Below are 24,283 nucleotides of genomic sequence, written 5' to 3'. Positions count from 1 at the left end.
ACTCAGGTCTTAGGAAGCGCTCTTGAATTGAATAGTCCAGATTTGTTGTCATCTTAGCAAAATGACAAAGGGGACGAAGTCAGGAAAATGGACAAGGAAATAGTCTACCTGTGTTCTTTCATGGTTCCTTCTTTTCCTTGATTGAGAGGAAGATCAATATTTTGTTTTACTTTTCATGTGAAAAGAAAAATGAGTCTTCATTTCTTTACTAGTGGCCATGGTCTAAGTGAATTGTTCATGAATATATACATTCATGTAGATTCAGTAACTTCAGAGTCAGTTAAACTGCTTGGCTCATATGAAAATAAAGACTTACCTACTTTTAAATTCAATGGAGTAGGGAAAATGATAAAACAAATTAAACTGTAAAGTTCTTCAACATCAGTAAGTTTCACACCGCTGCAGGGATAACTTGACGAAAGGACACGTTCAGCCAGATGGCCTGTGCTGGCCTCCTTCCCATCCCTGCAAAAGGTATGTTATTCACTCCCAGGATAGCTCAGGGAAAGAGCTGCTTATGGAATTAAAACAACCAATGTCCAATTAACCCCTGTTTTGGTCAGTGTTTCCTACACAGTTTGGATAATTGGCATACTTTAGTTCCATCAAGGGAGGCATCTGGTTTGTTGGTTAGTTCAGGCCCCTGGGCATAAGAAATCTGAAATTCTTTTATCAGCTCTGTCCCTACAAACTCTCAGTGTGACCTTGAACATCTTATTTACCTCTTTGTGTCATTGGCTGTCCCCATTTGAAAATCGGAGATATATGTTGGAGGTAGACCATACATGAGGTAGAGGTACTGTAGGAAAAGTGAGGGAAAGGAGCGTTGATATGTGCAGAGGTCTTTAAACCACGGATTTAAAGGTGTAGTTTTTCTTACATAGTACTACTGCCGTATCTTAGGGATGCTGCAATTGCATAGAACAGAAGCCTACTCAACAAAGCTCAAGTACAGGGAGATTTATTAGAGGCATGTAGCAGGCTCTTCAGGAACCCAGTGATAGGAGTGCACTGCACTTTCTTGAAACTGGAAAACCATTCATCAACTCCTTGCTGTCTCTTCTCTCTCTCTCTTCCTTTTTGCCTTCCTCATCTCTGCTTCTCTCTCTGCACCTACTTCGTTCTTTTCTCTCAGCATCCTGACTCCTCTGTGTACTAATCTGTGAAATGTGGCCTATTAAAGCAACCCCAAAATGAAGGTTTTCAGTCACTTTGAATTATATATCCCAAGAGAGGAAACAAATTGGTCCAGTTTAGTCACATTCCCAACATGGTCCATTCCTCTGATTCTTCATGAAGAAAAAAGTCTAGGGAAGGAAAAATGATAGGTATCTTTTGTGCATGAAATGAATGACTCTTTGGTTTAAGTAAACATGTCTTACAAAATTAAGGAATTAATTAGCTAGGTTATTAAATTACAGATCCAAAGTATTTTTTTAGTTTTACAGGATATATGTAGAATATGTTCAAGCATTTAACAGAAAATATCAGGCATGGAGATACAAATGCCAAAGACAATCCCAACTCTCAAGGAGCTTTATGTGGGGTGAAAGTGAAGAAAGTTTTTTTGAGAAAGTCCTCTAGTCTGGGGCTGCGTCCATAGAATAACGTAACGTTAATCTAATGCTTAGAAAATGCCAGGCATATTTCATGTAATAGAACATCTTGATGAGGTAGGTACTATTATGATTCTAATTTTACAGCTAAAGAAACGGAGCCCCAGAATGGATAGGTAACTTGACTAGAGTCACCCACTGACAAATGGCAGAGTGAGGAATCCAAAGAGTGTTCTCTTAACTGCTATGCTTTGTGGCCTTTCTAATAAAAACAAGAGACAACAACAGACACAGATTTTAGAGTAGGAAAAGTAATCCAAAGTTCTCCAGGTGCTACAGAGTCGTTTGCTTTACCAAATGCTTTCAAATTCACCATTGTTATAGTCTGTGGCAATTTAAACTAATAGGGAAAGCTGGAACTCAGAAGACCCTAAATTAATTTTTTTTAAATAAATTTATTTATTTACTTATTTTTGGCTGCGGGGGCTAGTCTTCATTGTGGCATGCGGGCTTCTCATTGTGGTGGCTTCTCTTGTTGCCGAGCATGGGCTCTAGACGTGCGGGCTTCAGTAGTTGTGGCGTGTGGGCTCAGCAGTTGTGGCTCACGAGCTCTAGAGCTCAGGCTCAGTAGTTGTGGCGCACGGGCTTAGTTGCTCCGCGGCATGTGGGATCTTCCCGGACCAAGGCTCGAACCCGTGTCCCCTGCATTGGCAGGCAGATTCTTAACCACTGCGCCACCAGGGAAGTCTCCCTAAATTAATTTTGGATGAGCCACTTATTGGCCAATTAACCGATCTCTCAGTTGCTTGTTTGTTAAAATGCAAATGAAGGTAACATAATATTAACCAACCCCAGGAGAAAAATCAAAGAAAACATATGTTGGCATTTCATTTGAGGAGGAGGTATGGCTTAAAGCACTTGGGGAGAAGCAGGGCTTTTTTAATGTATAGTAAACTCAGTAGGAGTCAACAGCCTGTGGTGGAGAACTCCCAGGAACATTTATACACTACTTTGGCCGGTCGAGAATTTATAAAGAATTGCATCTTTGCAGACTGGCACCCAGGTGCATGTGTCTTCCTTTGTTTGTCCTTTGCTAGACTCCTTCAACAGTGGAATTTAACTGTCTTATCTAGACCTTAACAAGGTGATGGACTTAGTCAGTGGAATAATATTTCTGATGTTTGAAGGATAATTGAAGGATTAGCCTTGTTTTCTGTGGCCCCACAAAGGACTAATGATCAGAGTAAAGGAGACAGATTATAGCCCAGGTCAGGGAAAAATATCATACTACTGCAGTTGTGCAAATACGGAATGAGTTCTCTGAATAATGGATAATCCTTGTTGAGTACCTGCGTTGTGCCCAGGCACTGTGCTGAGCACTGTATGAGCACTGTCAGATTTATTCCTCACAGTGGCTCTGTGAAATAGGTATTGGTTTTTTCACACTTAAAAATAAAACTTTCAAGAGTAGTTAACTTGCCCGAGGAGGTCAAACAGCTGGCAAATGGAAGAGCCAGAAATTGAACCCAGAGCCATCTGACTCCAAAAGATACCACCTTGGAATACAATCCATGGTCACTAGAAGTTTTCAGAAGTAAACTAGACAACCAGTGTTAGCAAATAGATTATTAAAGGTGTTTAAGCATTGGATGGGATGACTGATTAGGCAGATGACCTTTCAACTGTCTCCTAACTTTTAAATTGGTCTCACTCATTATGTTTGTAGAATCTATTTGCTGTTAGGAAAATGATAGCTAATGGTAGAGCCATCATAGGCAAATAGGTTTCTCTTCATAAAAATTAGCTGTTCTGCCATTGTTATACAACTTCCATAAATTTGTATTCCCGGCATTATGGAGGCTAGGATATTTGTCAGTTTAACTTTAAAAACAAGTCATTAGTCCAAGTGAATAAAGTGTCTGCCCAAAAACCCTGCAATATTTTATGATAGACAAGGAAGTTTGAATTGATAGTGTGATTACTTTAAAACAAATGCCTAAATAGCTTTTGGAGTATAGTATGATATATTTTGTTTTTAATCTATATTAAAGAGTATCTTATTGTACATTGTAGAAAAATGTGTGTTCAAACTTGTATCCATCTACATCAAAGTTAGATATTTTCTGGACCTACATGACTTCTTAGCCTCCTCAGACCTGAGAAACATTTAGATTTGATACCCTACCATGAAGCAAGTGGGGACCTGAAGCTTACCCCTTCAGTACAGGTCAAAGGAGTGAATTGCCTTGATTTTACATTGCTGCTAACAGCAGTATGCAGATGTGGAAGAAGTAGGAAAGGCAGGGCAATGACATGTTGACTCTTCTTGCATCAGTATTCCAGATCTGCTTGGATAATGTTTGTTTTTGTTGAATTGGTTTTTAGATTTTCAGATATAGTCCTTTTAAAGTAATTTGATCACTTTCACATATTCTAATTGAATCACTTTATGGCAGGATATTGTTATTATTTAGCCAGCCACAGTAAAAGCTCATGCTTGAAGCTCTTCAGCAAATACAGGTTCAAATGAAAAAGATCATCCTAAGAATAGCTTTGACCAATTTGAGTTCATCTTTATTGTACAATTTAAAGGGTTCAAGTTGTTTGGTATATAAGTATTATATACTTCAGTGATTGATTTTTCAAATGGACAAAGAGAAATAATTTCTCATTTGTGGTTAATATGTGATACAAAGTTAATTCATAAAGGCTTTCTTTCCCCATTTCATTATGACTTTTTTTAGGAAGAGTTTGATTTGTCTGATTTTAGGGATTAAACCTTTCAATGTGATACTTCATTTCTTAAATACATCTCCATTGTAAGAAAATTTAACAATGAAATATTTTAGTGTAAATGGATTTTATTCAACTTCCTGTGAAGTGAGTAGTTTGAGAGGGGAAAATGGTGAAAAGCTTTATGATACCAGAATTTTAAAACATTTGCTCATTCTTGTCTGTAGTCTATGGGCATGTTATGTCTTACAAACCTTAGCCAGGAAGACACTGGTTAAAGGAAACTGGATGAATATGATCATTTTTTTATGAACAGATGTTAAAGACCCTCATAAATATTTAAATCTTGTATTTTTCTAGCAGAATACTAGTCACATATGTTTTCCAAACCCACAGAACTTCCTGCATAGAATAAAGTACTTTATTGCTCTTTAATTTTTTTGGTTAATTTATATTCAGAGAGGGGGATGATGTCTTGAATTTGAAACCAAACATTATAACTACCATTATTACATCGTTTCAAAGCTTAAGTTACCTTAGAATTATGGTACACCCCGTGTTTTATAGTCTGAGGCTCTAGGAGTTTGACTTGTTGCATGTTCTACTGGAAATGCTGTCTCTGCCAGGTGCTGGGATGTACGGTGACAAAGACATAATCTTTGCCCAGAAGGAGTTTACATTCTAGTTGAGGGCCGTGCATAAACAATGCAAACTACAGTTTTGTGATGAGATGATTGAGAGATCTACTGAGTGCTGTGGAGTCCCAGAGATGAGAAACTGCCCTCAGCCTGTATAGTTCAGGGAAGGCTGCCCAAGGAGGAGGGAGGGGGTATAGCCCTTAGCTGAGACTTACAGAATAGAAAAGATATCTTATTCCTTTAGCTTGATTGTGGGTAAGTGGAACATCTTTTAATTCTGATATATTTCATCAAATGATGATGGTGGTAGGGGTTGTGTGGGTGAAGAGGTAGGGAAGGGCACTGAGCAGAAGATTCTTTTCTTTTTATTCTGCATCACAATTATTCTTCCCACTGTTACGTCTTACTCATCTCTTCATGGGTAATGGCAAGAATTTAAATATGAAACAAATTATTCATTTTATATTAAGTGCTACAATTGAAAGCGTGATAACTACCAAACCAATAAAGCAAAATATAAATAGAGGAAATACTGACATACGAATTTAAGTAATTGATACTGGAGTTGAACAAAGTACTGAACAGAGAAGTTTCAGTATGGTATATACGTGCCAACCCATGTGTCATCATTCTATCTCCACCAGAATAAAAAGAAAGAAAACAAGAAAAATGATGTATATGATAGAAATTCTCACAAAGCTAAAGTATTTCATTTTTTGCTGTTAAAATAATTTTATTAAATAATTCTTATAGTAGATAGTAGTAATTGTTTCTGATGATCTTAATTGCTAAAGTAGAGGTTGTTCTCAAATATTTTTGGTCCAGTAAGTGAAGTCAGGAAGGCACAGACCTATGTGACCTAGACTGGTCTTCCTGCTGCTTCTCCAGCTCGTAGGAGCCTCTTCTAAAGCCTCCTCACTACCCACACTCCAGTCTATAGCTGAGTGTCAGGGGCCATGGCCAGGGCCATGCAGACTGTCCCTGCTCATGGACTGAACGTGCCTGACACCTGGGTAGCAGGTCTCAGGTTGGCAGCCGCTGGCCATAGCTCCTAAGATTATTACTTCAGACGTTTGCTTCTGTGTACTGATGAGCAAGAGAGACATTGTGGAAAGGTATGGGTGGTAGTTTCTCAGTCAAAATGAAACCACTTAAAATAAATAACCTACTGACGGTGTGCCAGTAGCTTTATCTCCCTAGTTGAAGAACGTATTTTAGCACGTTACCTGTTACTATTAACGTTACCTGTCAGTATTTAAAGACATAGAAATTCTCCAGGTACATTGTGCGTATTCTTGTTGTTTTGCTCACCGATCCCCTGGGGTGGGAGCCTGTTAAGTTCATTGACCTCTTTCTTCCCTTCACACATATCACCACGATGTCTCTCTGTCCGTGGATTGTGTCTGTAGCGATACTTCTCTGCCACAGACTGGCTAAAGCCCTCAATCTAGAAAGCTTTGTGTTCTGGGCCATTATGGGCAAGCGTGGTGTCATAATGTTTTTATTATTTCTGGAAAATCAAGTCAGAGTTCACACAGCAAGGCGGCACTTTCACCCAGAACATATTTATTCATTGGTAAGTGATTCCTCTAAATAGACTTTAATATAGTATATTTTACAAGGAATTCTGTTTGTTTTAAACTAAAAAATATGTCAATAGATTTTGTGATCAAAGTTTGATGTACAAATGGGTGTCCATTACTGGTAATTTTGATATACCCTTGGTCTGCTTCTGCCTGGTAAAGGAAGTGCCATTTTCAGTGGTATTTAATTTGATAACTTTTTTTTTCCTTTGTTATTGAGAAACTAGCAGACCTTCTAGGATAGGATAATTCTGGTATTTTCATTCCAGCCTACTTAATTCATCAAAAATAATTTTTCAAAATAAAAAACTGATAATCGAGAACATTTACATGTTCATGTATCATAATTTGCAAGTTAATCAAGTTACAGCAGGTGATGCTTAATTTAACAAGGAAGGCTTTTATATTATAAATTTACCCCAACAGCATTATGCATTCTTAAAAATAATTTCTTGGTCAGAATGCTTCAGTAAGAACATTCATCACATAACTCTTGGTTTCATAAATGTAATTTAAGATAAATTAAGTATCTTGTTTGAGCAGCTGAAACAAAAGGCATGGTTTTGTTAGATAATTATACTGTTCAATAATATACTCCATTAAGAGTCACTTCCATTGCTGCTGTTGATAACCAAAGTTTCTTCATATATGTATAATTTGGAAATTATCATGGAAGACTATGGACACATTGTAAAGTTTTTCTGGTTGAACCAATTTTTAGCAGTTAGATCTGTGTATTAGGGAAGAAGTGACCCAAGACGTTGAGAAATAAGACAGTTTGCATTTTAGCTGGTACAAAGGCTTAGAGGTGTCGGGGATCATGGTCGATTCAGGAACCTGTAAAATCAGTTTCAAAGTTGTCACATGGCAAGGATCAGTTATAACAAATGAATAAATAAATACCCAAGAATACCTACACATATACATACACACATGTAAAAACTCATGATTCTGAAACATACGTACACTACTCTCTTTCTTACTCTGTGATCCAGTACAACATTTTTAGTAGAACATACTTTATAACAAAAAGCGCATAAAGATCTTGTCTTCAAAGATGGGGAACATTTTCAAAACAGAGTGTACCCCTGTGAGTAAATGCAGAGTGTCTGGTAAGTGTACTAAAAGCCCCAGGATCAATGCCAGCTGTTACATCAGTTCTGTTGGTAATCTTTCTTACTGATCTATGACCTTGACCTTGTGTTTATGTCTGTATGTCAAATCTATTTTAGGGCTAGGGAAACTATAGTTGAGTTTAATAGGATTTATGCTTCAGTCTCAAAGGATGTTCATATATATACACATATATATGTAACGTGTATATAGATATAGAGGTATGTATATATCTATATATATACACACACATACTATAAACACTCAAACAATTCCAGGAGAAGAAATCACCATTTTCCATTATATTTCATATTTTGATAGACATTGGAAATTATTATGCTTTTCAAATCTGATAGAAAGCACCAGTTACTTTGAAGGGCTATTGGAAAAGGTAAGGAGAAGCTCTACCCTGTTAGTTTTATATTTAAACCCTTTTTTCCACACTTATGTGCCACCAAATAATTTGTTAATAATTGTTTTGTGTTTCTTCAGAGAAACTATTGTTTAACTGAAGGCAGTGAACAGACATTAATGTTAATGCTGAGTATCAGGTATTCTTTATCATATAATAATTCTCTTCCTGGATTTCTAAAAATTACACTTAGAATTTAATTTTATTTGAAAATATTCTAGTTTCTGTGTTTTCAAGATAATGCAGCACAGCATCCATGAAGGTGTTCCATTTTGGAGTAGAAATTGTTTGGCAGTTGAGCTCTGTCTCTAGCTCCTTTGATTCTGTGAGCCTTTTTAATTTAAAATCTCGAACTTTATACTCTTAACTTTGATTATAAATTAATTTTTTATGTAAACTACACAGGCAGAATAAAATGGATAGTGGACTTACTGAATCTGATTCATAGACATAAGCCTTTTGAGAATAATTCAGAACAAAGAAGCTCTTCTTTATTTCACTGTATCATTTATAGGGGATACATGTTTCTGTCTCCAGGATAATGTTTTTTACGTCTCTCATGTGTTTGTCTATGTCATCAAGGGTCTTAAGTCTTTACTATTGCATTTTATTCAGTATATAGTCATTGAGAGATAAGCAGAAGCTCCAGTTTGAATATAAGCTCATATTTAGCTTTTAAATAAACATCTGTTTGAAATTCTGTGCCCCAGTAAAGAAAGTAGTGAAGATAAACAACTGGGGGATTGAATGGGTAGGGTGTATGGCTGTTTCAAAATCCTTTCCTTCCCCTAGAATTCACTAAAAAGACGATAGAACATACTGGTCAGGGCTATTTCCACAACTTTTATGACAGCTTGTCATCTTTCTGGTGAAAATGCTTGTCATTTTTATCAACTACAGTTTGATACATTACTTGGAATCATAGAAATAAAATTTTAGAGTTGAAGAGGTCCTCAGATACATATGTCCTGTTGAACACTCAAGTCAGTCAAGCACTAACGTCTCCTAGTGAGTCTCTTAATAGGGAAAGTGAGTGACACTATTTTACTCCTGTGGAAGCAGCTGACAGCAAGTTAAAGCTGATGGGCCTGGAAGGTAGGAGCAAATTTGCCCTTGGGCAGAAATATGTAAGTCCCTCAGGTTGCAATGGAGAGCAATCTGGGCAGCTGTTTTACTCACTACAGTGTCAGTAGCTTCTGTTATCAATCTCTGAAGAGTATTTACACCTAAAATGAGAACCCCTGGGACAGGGCCAGAAGCTCTTGTGGTCTAATTTTAAATGTTAAGGCCCTCAGTTGAGCAAAATGTTTTCAGGTAGGTATTTTCTTGGCACCCATCAGGTTGAACATCTTTTGATAGATAATGCTACAATGAAAATTGTCTTGGAATTTAAATTATATGAAAGGACATATACTAATTCTGATTTATTTTTCAAAAACTTAGAAGTATATCTAATAAATGAATTACCAGGCCTCCTCCTTTACGATGCCCATTATTATTCCCAGCTGTAAAATGGCAACAATCGAACATTTCTTTTATTATTTTTCTTAACTTCTTTTCAAAAACTAACTTTTAATTTATAATAGAGGATTCACTATATTCTTCACTTTTCACTGAAGTCCAGGACCATTATCTGAAATTTTACTTTCCTTTATTGTTCTATGACATTAAGTGTTGGGTTTTATATATTCTAACTTTTCATCGGCCCTTGGTTTAGAAAGCTAATCTCATCTATTTGCATAAAATGTTTGGTGTTACATCTTCTTGATATATTTTTCTTGGGTTTTTTTTTTTTTTTTTTTCCTGTTCAGCTCCTAAAACTTTCTTTCAAAGTCTCACCTTGGAGACCACCAAGAGTTCTCTGAATCATTTACCTGGATTTGTATTGCTTAAGTAAAAGTTTCAATAATTAGGACTTTTGAATCTTCTTAGTACTTACATATTTTTCTTCTAATGCTTACTGAAACATCTTAATGTTTGTCTTTCCTTGTGCATAAAATTGCATCCCCAAAGTACTCTACAGTGAAACTTAGGTAATATTGTCCAATAGGAGTAGCCTCTCAGTTCCTTCTGCATTTTGAGGAATCAGAGCCAAGAATCCAAAGGCTCATTAAAGTGGCATTGCAGAAATACCTTTCAGTTCAGTACTCAAACAGGTGTTACTTGATAATGCAGAAGAAATTGGAGATTTCATGGAAACAATTGGAAGTCCTGAGGTATTCATTAGACGTCATTTAAATAGCATACAAAGTTGACTTCATAGATGTTTAATCATTGAAATGTGTTTTTAGTGGAGAATTTGATTACTAGTGAGATACTGAATCCTTTCCTTAAATACAGCTAGAGAAAGACCTTTCTCATGTATTTTCAACCAAAAGTAGTCCCACGTGTAAGAATCCTATTAGATGCGTCCTTCATTTATCCAAGTAAAATCTTTTTACTTGGACTTTACCATTTATAAAAGTGTTTAAGTATTCAGCGAATTTTCCCTTTGCTTATTAATAAACCATTTCCAAATAGAAAATGTAAAACAGTGCAATGGAAATATTTTGCTTTAGAGAATCAATATAACACCTAGTTAGGAATTGTTAATATGCAAATTATTTACAACTGTCTTTTATCAACTAAAGCGCTAAGAAAAAAGTTACATTATGTTGAGTCTTATTTTTCAAGTTCTTTTTTTAAATGTAGCTTTTTAGAAAAACGTACTTTGAATTCAAGCATTTTACTAGATATTTCATTAAACTAGTCTGCGTATTGAAACTTGGATCTTTGCCAAAATCTGTCTATTCATATGGCCAAGACTGGTTGAAATTCATTTATGGTTTAGTTTGATTTTATTTTTAATAATTCTGTCCTGCCACAACAATAATTCTTTTTGCTGCATGCTAGTGGACCAATAAAATCTCAATTTTATTAAATTTAAAGATATTTTTATGCTTATAAACAATTTTATATTAATAAAAGGATTTCATTTATAATTTTAACACTGTAAAATGGTTATACATGAATTTTGTTAAATTATCTTGAAATGCATTAACCCTTGGTATACAGTCAGGGTTCTTTGAACCCAGTTTTAGTTTGAAGTTGTTTGTTTGTTTGGTAGGAAGGATTGTATTATATGACTTTTATTCTTTTTTAATGTTTCAATGAATGTGTTTTCAATAGGAAAAAAACATTATATCTTGTTATTACCCTGTGTATCCATTGGAACTTTTTATAACTCAAACATACATTATGGAATCTTAGTGATCTTATTTTTCCTGTATCTTTAATCATTTTGCCCTTTTATCATTTTGGAAATTAATTCATCATTTACTTTCAACTGTATGATATAAAGACTAAGATTATATAAGCCAAAGGAAGTTAATGAAAGTGCCTAGAAAGATGATGCAGTAGTGAAATATGTCATCATTATTGTATCATCTTCAGTTTTCTAATAGCATAGCCTGTTAATACTGTATTATCTTTCAAGAGTGTAAAATAATGTTTGGAGATTATCTTTGTAGTCTTTCTATTTTGTTTTAAATTTGTAGTAAGTAGAGTTGAGAATTCAGTATTTTTTATTTTCCATCCCTAATGTTAAAGAGAAGAAAGTTGGCATAGGAAGATGCTTCAATTAGATGAGTCACTGGATGAGCGCGAAGAGACTGATAGTAGCATTCTATACATGATTGATGATGGTGACATTGAGTGTATAAGCAACATTTCGGACTGTTGTCTTCAGATGACAGTATCCAAGATGAATTTTCTCAAACTCAAGGATCAGTGAGTGAACAATATAGTTCTTATTCCCCCAGCTTAATTGAGATATAATTGACATATCATATTTTATAAGGTGTGTAATGTGAGGATTTGATATGCACATGATTACCAAAGTGAGGTTAGTTGACATATCCATCACTTCACATAGTTACCATAACAATATAGTCCTAAAGACAAAAAGGAAATAACAGTATTTTCCTCCAGTTAGTTGCTTATTAGGAAGGACTTCATTCAGTATTTTGTGACAAGAACCTCGCCTGCCCTATCTTGGTTCTTTTATGATGTTGACACACCCACAGTTTTTGAAACAGAAGTGTACAAATACACACGGCTGGTGTGTAACAAGAGATTGGAAGGAAGTAGATGACATGAAAATGACATAATTCTTTGAATTGATCACTGTAATTGGTATTAATAAATCTAAAAAATAGAAAAAATATTTTGCAATTACGTAACAAGGAAGATTTCTGTCCCTCTTTCCTCAGTATAATTTTGAGCTGTCCAAGTTTTCCAAAGTAACACATTTTGAATTATACAAGTACAAGAAGAAGACTCAGAAGTGATGATTAAGCTAGAACCTTTTAGACATGTATTTGAAATCTGGAATTGGTATTTACAGGGTATTTCCAGGTTTGTGCATGACAGTAGTTGAGCTATCAGTTCCAAAGTGCCTTGCCCATTTCAGATATGTTATCCTTCAAAACCAGGAAAATATAGAATTAAGAACTGGGTTTGCCATGTGTAAATTCTTATTAAAAATTCTAACGAAGTTGTTTTACATTATCTCTTTATTCTTCTGTAAATTATTCATAAGTTGACCTAAGTAGTGATGAAATGTTCCTGGACCCAGATGGTAAATGGTGATGACTGTTTTTCTTGGTATACTGAGGGTTAAATGAATTCATTAAAATTATAAAGAGCTGATTTTGATTTAGACTGATAATTCCAAAATCAAAATTAAGTCATTTCTTGGTATAATAAATGTTACACTAAATTTTTTGTTAAAACCAGAAAACTTTTTCTAAATATTTTATGGAATCACCCTATAAAAATGACAACTAAGTTGAAATAGACATTGTTCAGTCAGCTTTTAATTTATCACTGGGTAGGTTTTATTTTTTTCCCATTCACATATATATATATATATATATATATATATATATGTATTTTTAGTGTTCATTAAAGAAATCTTTCTTCATTTTGCCTATCATGCCTACGAACCTAATGTTTAAAGACAGACTATTAATGTATTTTAGTTTCTAAACTGAATTTTTCCTTCTAAACCTCATGAGAGTTGCAAAATTTGTGAGATCTTCATTTGAATTCTTTTTCCTATTCTTTTTTTTTCTGCCGCCTCAGTACTTTTACTCCCTTTGGTCCTTCTTACCTTCCATAAACCAAATATTTTGGATAATTCTTTTTCCCTTTCCGCAGAAATCACTTTAACAAGTGTTTGCTGTACAAGTCAAGTCTCTTCCTTATTTTGTTTATGAAGAGAGTATGGAATATTTTTAAATAGACATGTATACAAGCTCTAATATTTAAAATCATTGTTGAAGTTAAAAATAAACCAGTAGGGGGCTTCCCTGGTGGCGCAGTCATTGAGAGTCCACGTGCCGATGCAGGGGACACGGGTTCGTGGCCTGGTCCGGGAAGATCCCACATGCCGCGGAGCGGCTGGGCCCGTGAGCCATGGCCGCTGAGCCTGCGCGTCCGGAGCCTGTGCTCCGCAACGGAAGAGGCCACAACAGTGAGAGGCCCACATACCGCAAAAAAATTAAAAAATAAAAAAAAATAAACCAGTAGATCCACTGACAAGCTAATGAATCACAGTATTTTGTAAAATATTCCAGTTGTTAAATATATTGCTTGCAAATCTCCAAAAAAGCCTAATTTTTAAATGTGTGTTGACATTTAGGTATTTGTAACTGACGGTACTCAGGTAGTGTTCAACACTTGGCAGCATTCTTAAGTAATATGTATGTAAAATCAAGTAAGCCAGCTATATGTAGGTGATTCAAAAATAATGTGGTTGGTTGCCTTTCCACTGAAAGAAAATGAGTCAGGTTAATAATACTGGCTTTAAATCAAACGATTTTAACCTTAAAAAGTTTAAAAAAAACAGGTTTCTATGAAAAGCTCTTTTTCTTCTTGTTCATGTAATTGGTGCTGTTTATAGAATTTTCTTTTCAAAGAAATTAATGAAAAATAACCACTTTAACTTAGAATTTTCTGAGAACGATTATTCCTCTTTCCTTCAGGTCTATTCTAAATTTGTTTCTTGCCCACTCCTCTACAGGATGATGTGATAGCTTAGTGTAAACACATAGTTACACTTTTATGTGTCACAGTAACCACATTTTCTAAACTAAAAATTGGTGCAAGTACCCTAATACATTTTTTTTAAATAATGACTTTAAGTCTTCTAAGAAAATTTTTTTAATCACATGTAACATTTTATCCTTATTGATAACAGTGTCACACACGAAGAGATAGCATGGGTAGGGAGGAGGAGTATTTTATTATATATTAGGAACATTCTAGAAACTTAGGGCTATAGATTCACCTGTAACCTGTATTCTGCATCTGCTAGGAATGGACCTCATTTAAAAAATTCTACATGGAGCACACGTGTGGGGATTTTAAAACAGATACGTTAAGCCTTTGATAGACCTGAATGAGCATCTGAAGGATCACTCTTCTGTTTTTAATAAGTTGTGGTAAGAACTAGGGGTGAATAAGCTTGTGATGATATGTAAACGTTTGTACGACTAAGACTCACAATTTGCACAGGCCTACAAAAGAATCTTATACTTGTTGGGGCTTCCAAGTCTTTGAAAACAGAAATGCTCCAGATTACTTATGGGATGTCTGATGTTTGGGGGATGATATCAGAAGTGAATCCGTTGTGTCGGCCTCAACCTCACATCACACTCGTTAGATTGAGTCCATGTCACGTGGATCTCTTTTCCTTTTTTGATACTTCTCTTGTTCCTTCCTAAGCTCCTCATAACGTAAGGAAGCTCGTTCTAGCCCCTCGTAGAGCTGTGGTGCTACAGAAAAGACTTAGCATTCACATCACTTTGCAGAAAGGTGTTTATGAAAATTCAGAAACTTGGTAGACTTTTGAAGACAGTTACGTAACATTAAAGTATTTTCTTTTCTCTGATTGGATCATTTTAACAATATGGAATAATCCATAGGATTTCCAGTAGAGATTTCCAATTTAATAGGAATAACAATAACATAAATTACTGAAGAAGTGACTACAATGCGTATATATGTATATTGTATATATACACTTAGAAACTGACAAGTGCTGTATTTTTCTGCTTCCAGGTATCACAGCATAATTCTAATGCTTCACCTCCTTAACTATTTTTATTTATTTATTTTATAGAACACTGATATTTGCATTTATTGTGGAACAAAAGGTGAAGAAGGAGAAGCAGTATATTCACTAAGGATTCTATCTGCTTGCTGCTGCAGACCTGTGTGTTGAGGAATTCTGCTGCTGCTTCTTGCTTGGGAGTTATCAACTCTGCAGTCAGGCTGCGTTGGGAGCCTGCCTGCCTTTTGTCTCGTCATTGCCAACCAGCAGACCAGTCCCGGTCGGAACGGAACAGTACACCTCTGTCTAATTACTATGGAAGGTGAGAAACCGACATTCACTAATTGAAGTTACATCTCACTCACCCACAGAAAACCATTCTTCAAAGTGAATAGAAACCAAGCCTTTGTGAACACTTCTATTGAACATGACTCATGGAGAAGAGCTTGGCTCTGATGTGCACCAGGATTCTATTGTTTTAACTTACCTAGAAGGATTACTAATGCATCAGGCAGCAGAGGGATCAGGTACTGCCATCGACAAAAAGTCTGCTGGCTGTAATGAAGAAGATCAGAACTTTAACATTTCTGGTAATGCATTTCCCACCTGTCAAAGTAATGGTCCAGTTCTCAATACACATACATATCAGGGATCTGGCATGCTGCATCTCAAAAAAGCCAGACTCTTGCAGTCTTCTGAGGACTGGAATGCAGCGAAGCGGAAGAGGCTGTCTGATTCCATCGTAAATTTAAACGTAAAGAAGGAAGCTTTGCTGGCTGGCATGGCTGACAGTGTGCCTAAAGGCAAACAGGATAACACGGTACTGGCCTCTTTGCTTCAGTCGTTCAGCTCTAGGCTGCAGACTGTTGCTCTGTCACAACAGATTAGGCAGAGCCTCAAGGAGCAAGGATACGCCCTCAGTCATAATTCTTTAAAAGTGGAGAAGGATTTAAGGTGCTATGGTGTCGCATCAAGTCACTTAAAAACTTTGCTGAAGAAAAGTAAAGCTAAAGATCAAAAGCCTGATACCAGTCTCCCTGACGTAACTAAAAACCTCATCAGAGATAGGTTCGTAGAGTCACCTCATCATGTTGGACAGAGTGGCACAAAGGTCATGAGTGAACCCTTGTCATGTGCTGCGAGGTTACAGGCTGTCGCGAGCATGGTGGAAAAAAGGGCTAGTCCTGCCACTTCACCCAAGCCAAGTGTTGCTTGTAGCCAATTAGCATTACTCCTTTCAAGCGAAGCCCATTTACAGCAGTATTCTCGAGAACACGCTTTAAAGACACAAAATGCAAATCAGGCGGCAAGTGAAAGACTTGCTGCTATGGCCAGATTACAAGAAAATGGCCAAAAGGATGTGGGCAGTTTCCAGTTCTCAAAAGGAATGTCAAGCCATCTTAATGGTCAGGCAAGAGCATCATCAAACAAACTAATGGCTAGCAAAAGTACAACATTTCAAACTCCGATGGGTATTGTTCCTTCTTCCCCCAAAAATGCAGGCTATAAGAACTCACTGGAAAGAAGCAATGCAAAACAAGCTGCTAATAACAGTTTGCTTTTACATCTCCTTAAAAGCCAGACCATACCTAAGCCAATGAACGGACACAGTCATAGTGAGAAAGGAAGCCTTTTTGAGGAGAGCAGTACACCTACAACTATTGATGAATACTCAGATAACAATCCTAGTTTTACAGATGATAGCAGTGGTGATGAAAGTTCATATTCCAACTGTGTTCCCATAGACTTGTCTTGCAAACACCGAATCGAAAAACCAGAACCTGACCAGCCTGTTTCTCTGGATAACTTAACTCAGTCCTTGCTAAACACTTGGGATCCCAAAGTCCCCGAAGTAGATATCAAAGAAGATCAAGATACCTCAAAGAATTCTAAGCTAAATTCGCACCAGAAAGTAACCCTTCTTCAGTTGCTACTTGGCCATAAGAATGAAGAAAATGTAGAAAGAAACAACAGCCCTCAGGAACCACACAGTGATGGGACAAAGTTCAGCACACATAATTACACGCGGACTTCTGTCATAGAAAGCCCTAGTACCAGCAGGACTACTCCAGTGAGCACTCCACCATTACTTGCATCCACCAAAGCCGAGTCTCCCATCAACCTTTCCCAACACTCTCTGGTCATCAAATGGAATTCCCCACTGTATGCCTGCGGCCCTCAGTCTGAAAAGCCAACGAATACCGCATCGAACCACCTGATGGACCTTACAAAAAGCAAAGAATCGCAAGGGGAGAAACCAGTCCAAAATGAAGGCACACAAAACTCTGCCACTTTCAGTGCCAGTAAACTGTTACAAAATTTAGCGCAGTGTGGAATGCAGTCTTCTGTGTCAGGGGAAGAGCAGAGACCCAGTAAACAGCTGCTGAGTGTAAACACAGAGAAACCTACAGGTATGACTGATAGACTAAATAGCCCTCTGCTCTCAAATAAAACAAATGCAGTTGAAGAAAATAAAGCATTCAGCAGTCACGCAACAGGTCCTGAACCAGGACTTTCTGGTTCTGAAATAGAAAATCTGCTTGAAAGGCGCACCGTCCTCCAGTTGCTGCTGGGAAACCCCAACAAAGGGAAGCCCGAAAAGAAAGAGAAGATGCCCTTAAGAGATGAAAGTACTCAGGAACATACAGATAGAGCTTTAAGTGAACAAATATTGATGGTGAAAATAAAATCTGAGCCTTGCGATGACTTGCATACGCATACCACAAATGTGCCCTTGAGCCACGACGCTCAGGGTGCCCCCTTCTTAGGCGTGGCTCCTGCCTTGCAGGGAAGCACAGCTGTCTTACCAGCATCTGAGGACTTCAAATCGGAGCCGGTCTCACCTCAGGATTTTTCTTTCTCTAAGAACGGTCTGCTAAGTCGACTGCTGAGACAAAACCAAGAGAGTCACCCGGCTGATGACCTGGACAGCAGTCACAGAAATAGTGAACTGACACTTGTAGACTCAAAGAATCTTTGCATGGTCCCTAAAAAAAGGAAGCTTCATACTGAGCCATTAGAAAATCCATTTAAAAAGATGAGAAATAACATAGTCGATGCTGCAAACAGTCCCAGTGCTCCGAAGGTGCTGTATGGGTCCTTGCTTAACCAGCAAGAGCTGAAGCTTAGCAGAAATGATCTTGAGTTTAAATATCCTGCCAGCCATGGTTCAGCGAGTGACAGCGAACACAGGAATTGGGCCAGAGAGAGCAAAAGCTTCAACGTTCTGAAACAGCTGCTTCTCTCAGAAAACTGTGTGAGAGATTTGTCTCAGCACAGGAGTAGTTCTGTCGTCGACAGTAAAAAAAAAGGACACAGAAGCACTGTGACCAATAGCAAGCCTGACTTCAGCATTTCTTCTTTGAACGGACTGATGTACAGTGCAGCTCAGCCCAACAGCTGCATGGGCCACAGGACATTTCCATACCCGGGTGTGGGAAAACCTCCTGTGAGCCCTCCTTTCCCTGAGCACCGGGGCTGCGCAGGGTCTAGACCAGAATCTGGGCTTGTGAATGGGTGTTCCGTGCCCAGTGAGAAGGGACCCATCAAGTGGGTTATCACAGACGTGGATAAGAATGAGTATGAGAAAGACTCTCCGAGACTGACCAAAACTAACCCAATACTGTATTACATGCTCCAGAAAGGAGGCAATTCTGTTACCAGTCGAGAAACACAGGACAAGGACATTTGGAGGGAGCCTTCATCTGCTGAAAGTATCTCACAGGTTACAATCAAAGAGGAGTTACTTCCTGCTGCAGAAACTAAAGCTTCTTTCTTTAATTTAAGAAGCACTTACAATAGCCATATGGGAAATAATGCCTCTCGCCCACACAGTGCAAATGGAGAAGTTTATGGACTTCTGGGAAACGTGCTAACAATAAAAAAAGAATCAGAATAAAATGTACCTGCCATCCATCTTTGGATCTTTTTAAAACTAACTAGTATGAACTTGAGATCTGTATAAATAAGCGCATGATTTGAGAAAAGCATGGTATAATTGAAACTTTTTCATTTTGAAAAGAATTGGTTACTGTGATGTTTAAATATGCATACTACTTCTTGCTTTACATTAGATGTCATGAGGAAGCTGCTGAACTAGCAATTGGTTGTTTAACACCTTCTTATGCATCAGACAACAACTGTGAGTAGCCCATGAATGATATTCTTTTTTAATCATAAATAATAGGCATACATTAAAATGTGAATCTCCACCCACAGTGGATTAATGCATTGCTGCCTTTATTAGGGTACTTTATTTTGCTTTTCAGAAGTCAGCATACATAACACGTTTTTTTAAAGTCCAAATTGTTAAATAATAACTCCTAAAGGATAATTATTGAATCAAAGAACCTAATACTGATTCATTTTTTCAGTTCAAAAACAAATTAGAAAAAAATATGCTTACATTTTTCACTTTTGCTAAAAAAAAAAAAAGAAAGAAAACACATTTATTTTTAATTCTTGGAAGGGGTTTTGTGGTTCCTCAATGTGTCTGCCCCACCCCAATCCTTTTCAATATACTATATTTCTTTAAACCTTGTACTACTTAGTAAACATTGATTACAATTGATGGAAGTTTGATAGATCTTTAAAAAAAGGCAGATTTCCATTTTTGTATTTTAACTACTTTACTAAATTAATATTCCTCCTTTTACAGAATTAGGAAAGTTAACATGTATCTTCAGGTGGTTTCCTGAATAGTTGAAATAAGAAGTTGTTTTTAACAAGCAAAATGGCTTTTCTTTGGACAGTTTTCACCATCTCTTGTAAAAGCTACTTCTCACCGTTTCTGTGGTACCTGTGAGTCTTATGACCAGGGTTTCTTAAAGTTGGACTCAGACCACCTGCATTAGAATCATCTGGAGCACTTGTTTTAAAATGCAGATTCCTAGGCAGCATCTCAGATCTACAGAAAAAGAATCTCTGCTAAGTGGACCTGGGAATCTTCCTTCTGCATCTTAATATACTCCCTAGGTGTTTCTTCTGCACACTGCAATTTGAATTTTGAAAATTGAAACCATTGCGTATGACTTCTCTCAACACAGGATTGTGAACAAACTATTTGATGCCTGTATTTTCCCCAGTACAGTCACACATCAACTCAAAATTTGCAATATTGTACTTCATATATTACTGCTATGACTTTGGAAATCGGGTTCAGAATACTTTTTATGACAAAAAAAAATCGGGTGGAGGGGACAACTTTCATATTTGGCTCAACATCTCAGGAAAATCTGTGATTATTTGTGTGTTCTAATGAGTAACATCTACTTAATTAGCCTTAGGGATGGAATAACAGGGCCACTTACCAAACTCAGGTGATTCCAGGATGGTTTGGCGACTCCTCCTGAATACATCCTTAACTTCTATTAAAACCATTGTCCTAAGAACAGTGCTGACAAAGATGAAAACATTTATTTCAAACCCAAGAAAGGCACTAAACTCAGATTGACTAAACAAAAAAAGTACGAAGGGCACATATACATGACAGATTTGTACACAGTCACTCCATCGGATCTGTTATTTTAAAATAGTGATTAAAAGTAAACATTGATGTTTTCTTGGAAGAACTTAATGTATTATCGAGCTGCATGGGGTTTCTATCTTGAAACAAGTCCATGCTTTTCAGTTCAGTTTTTACAATCCACAATTCTTTCACCAGATATTTTTGGGTTTAATTGTGAGCTGAGTTAGCAACTGACCGATCAAAAAATTGTTATATAATCGACTGTTAATTAGAAGGAAATCTATTTGAAATTGTTCTACTTGAGGTTGTTTCTAAGATTTTTATATTAAAAATGGGCGTTATTTCCTAATATGATCTAAAACCCTAAATGATTATTTTTTTCTCAAAATAATTTGTAAATAGTTACTGGATATATTATAAAATAATAGGAGCGAATATTATGCTACATCATGAAAATTCCACGGGCCAGTGAAGATATTCAACTCCATCCCATCTTTATTCTGTGACAATCTTATTGTCTACACTGTATAAATAAGCTTTTAACCAAGTCATTTTTTTCTGCCATTGTGAAAGGTCTGGAGCCTTAGAAGTATGCTAGAAAAAAATATTGATATTCCCCCTTGGTTAGGGGAAAATGGGCTTTTACAAGGGGGTGAAACTTAGGTCAGGAAAAAGAACATCAAGGGCCAGCTTTGCTTTTTTTGTTTGTTTCTTTGGTTGGTCATTTGTTTTGTTGTTGTTGTTACTGTTGTCAGCAGTCAAAGAAACGAAGGTACGTCATATATAAATAAACATGACCACAAAGAAACCTGTTCTGATTTACTGGAGTGTCCCCAATTTGAGTTTAGTATGATTTTAAAGAAGAGCGGTGAGAAAGGGCCTACATCCATAAATGCAGTTCATTTATGCATATGTAGATACAAGGATGCACATACACATTTTCAAGGACTATTTTAGATATCTAGACAATTTCTTCCTAATAAAGTCATTTGTGAAAGGGTACTACAGCTCTCATTGACATCAGTAAGGTAGCATTACCTGTTTATTCTCTGCTGCATCTTACAGAAGAGTAAACTGGTGAGAGTATATATTTTATATATATATATATATATATATATATAATATGTATATATATATATATATAGACTTGTTACATGAAGATGTTAAAATTGGTTTTTAAAGGTGATGTAAATAGTGATTTCCTTAATGAAAAATACATATTTTGTATTGTTCTAATACAACAGAAAAGCCTTTTAATCTCTTTGGTTTCTGTATATTCCATGTATAAGTGTAAATATAATCGGACAGGTTTAAAAATTGTGCATGTGTGTATACAGTTGCAAGTCTGGACAAATGTATAGAGTAAGCCTTTTATTTAAGTTGTGATTACCTGCTGCATGAAAAGTGCATGGGGGACCCTGTGCATCTCTGCATTTGGCAAAATGTCTTAAGCAGTCAGATCAGATATTCATCCCAACATAACAGTATTCCATTTCTGGACATGACTTCCGTGGTTTAAGCTTTCTGAAAGAATGTGCTTTGAATCCAAGGGTCTTAAAACTTTTTAAATCAAGTCAACCACTTTTCAACATAAAGAATTCACACAACTACTTTCATGAATTTTTTAATCCCATTGGAAGCATAATAATATACCAGGAGTATTCCAGTGTACTGGAGTACAGGCACATTACCATTCATGGTATGAATTCTGGGGTTTACACAACCAATTTTGACGCGATATGCTCAGTAATATAATTTGTCATTTTTATTAGAAATTTAATTTCTTCATGTGATGTCATGAAACTGTACATACTGCAGTGTGAACTTTTTGTTGTGTTTTTTAATCTTTTAGTGTTTACTTCCTGCAGTGAATTTGAATAAATGAGGAAAAAAAATGCATTGTCTCTGGTTTGAAATGATTGTTATTTTCTGGGCTGTCTCCAATTTTCAGGTTTTCCATAAACATAAAAGTCTCTGGTCATGAAAATAACAAGTCTTCAAGAATGCTTTGCCCTTCTCAGAAAAATAAAGGGAAAAAAAAGAAGGTGGCCTGCGAGTTAGTATATCTAGAGACAGGGCAATTGAAGCATAGCTCAGAATCAGCCTGTATAGCATCTTCTACCCATCCTTGATTCTATTGCTGGTGTGTAACTGGATGGTCATCATGGATTTTTGAAGTGGGAAAAAGTTTGTGCAGTGTTCAAAAATAAAGTTGATTTGATATAAACTTGTTTTAAGATAGGATTTTATTAGGTTTTTATCCAGGTTTCGACGGGTGTTAATTTTGGGGTGTTTTTTCGTTTTTGTTTTTTTGCGGTACGCGGGCCTCTCACTGTGGCGGCCTCTCCCGTTGCAGAGCACAGGCTCAGTGGCCACGGCTCACGGGCCCAGCCGCTCCACGGCATGTGGAATCCTCCCGGACCGGGGCACGAACCCGTGTCCCCTGCATCGGCAGGCGGACTCTCAACCGCTGCGCCACAAGGGAAGCCCTAAATTTATTTTTTTAAAAAGTCTCCAAACGTTTTGCAAAAATGAATGTGTGCGCTTGCACACATGTGTATGTATACTGTATGTGTATAGGTAATGAGTAGTTGAGAATGATAAGCAATGTCCTTATGTAATAAGTAATAGAAACCAATTTATTTAGAAAAAGGAAAAAGAACTATACCTGTGAACCGATGATCTGGGGTGGGGAGGGCATTATTTTTACAAATATATTAATAATAATTTAAGAGGAAGGCATTTTCCCGAAGATCAGTTTCTGTTTTCTGACACTAAAATAGGCCTATTAAAATCTCAAATTAAAATCTGAAAATTTTGCACCTTCTCCCTAACAAGTTTATAAACACTGTCTAAAAAAAATCCAGGTAATAGAAATACATACAGCTGTTCTACATGATTAAAATGTTGAAAAGTTATGCTTTGCCGTCTGTACAGACACTGTCATTGGAACCAGAGATGCACAGCCACGTTTTGTTTATTGATTTATACGGTAAAAAGGCATAACGAGCTCATCATGTAATAAATTGAGGGATTTTTAAGAAGAAAACCACCCCAGTTAGTAACTCCTCTTGACTATAAGTTAGCGCCAATGACTTTAATATGGAAAGTCTTTCATAATCTAATCAGATTATGATCACCCACTCTGTGCCAAGTTCTGTTTCAAGCTTGTTAATGTGGAAGACTCCTTTACAAAGAAATAATTTTGAACAAGTTTTCTCCTACCACTACTATCACTAAACTGTGACCTATTTGTTTACAGAAAATAGATTTTAAATGTTAAGCATGACATTTTTCATTTATTCCATCAAACTTAAGAAGTATCTGACGCTAGCACCTTGTAAGGGTTGGTGGAGGAATCTGTTGGCACCTTTTAGCGTTAATTTACTGCTACATTTCTCTAAATGGTTGGCACGATAATACTTAAAACATTTTAAAGATGCCGTCCTCGCAGGCAAGTTAAAGACCCTTGCTCTAAAAAGCCAGAGTTAATGTACTCTTTAGTTGGTAACAGAATAATTGGAAATAAAATTCAAATCCCATAAACTTCAGTCCTGGAGAAGTGCTGCTGCACTTATGATGCCCTCATTTGAGTGTCTAAAGGTAAATACATAAACCCTTCCAGCAATAGCCAAATTTTAAAATATCAATAGTACACTTCTGTAGTCAGAAGAGGATTTTTCAG

At 36.6% G+C, this 24,283-nt stretch overlaps 2 protein-coding genes across 7 annotated transcripts in view; both read left to right on the top strand.

The window, feature by feature from the left end:
* SAMSN1 (SAM domain, SH3 domain and nuclear localization signals 1) overlaps positions 1 to 24,283 on the top strand; it is a 455,109-nt gene that overhangs the window by 56,267 nt on the left and 374,559 nt on the right. The gene's annotated exons all lie outside the window — the stretch shown is intronic.
* Positions 1 to 24,283, top strand: part of NRIP1 (nuclear receptor interacting protein 1) — a 118,047-nt gene that overhangs the window by 31,254 nt on the left and 62,510 nt on the right. For 2 of the 5 annotated variants that reach the window (XR_010943779.1, XR_010943778.1), the window contains exon 2: positions 15,201 to 19,272. Coding sequence is in view for 1 of the 5 variants with exons in the window: in XM_067739224.1 (XP_067595325.1) it covers positions 15,559 to 19,029 (3,471 nt within the window). In the remaining 4 variants the exon portion in view is untranslated. Of the gene's footprint in view, positions 1 to 15,200; positions 22,496 to 24,283 lie in introns of those variants that run through there. The other 3 variants (XR_010943777.1, XR_010943776.1, XM_067739224.1) reach the window with 3 other exon arrangements.

Source organism: Pseudorca crassidens, chromosome 5 (assembly GCF_039906515.1).
Source record: "Pseudorca crassidens isolate mPseCra1 chromosome 5, mPseCra1.hap1, whole genome shotgun sequence".
Classification (NCBI taxonomy): domain Eukaryota; kingdom Metazoa; phylum Chordata; class Mammalia; order Artiodactyla; family Delphinidae; genus Pseudorca; species Pseudorca crassidens.
The sequence above is the reverse complement of the archived record's forward strand: the minus strand, read 5'-3'. Positions and strand labels throughout refer to the sequence as shown.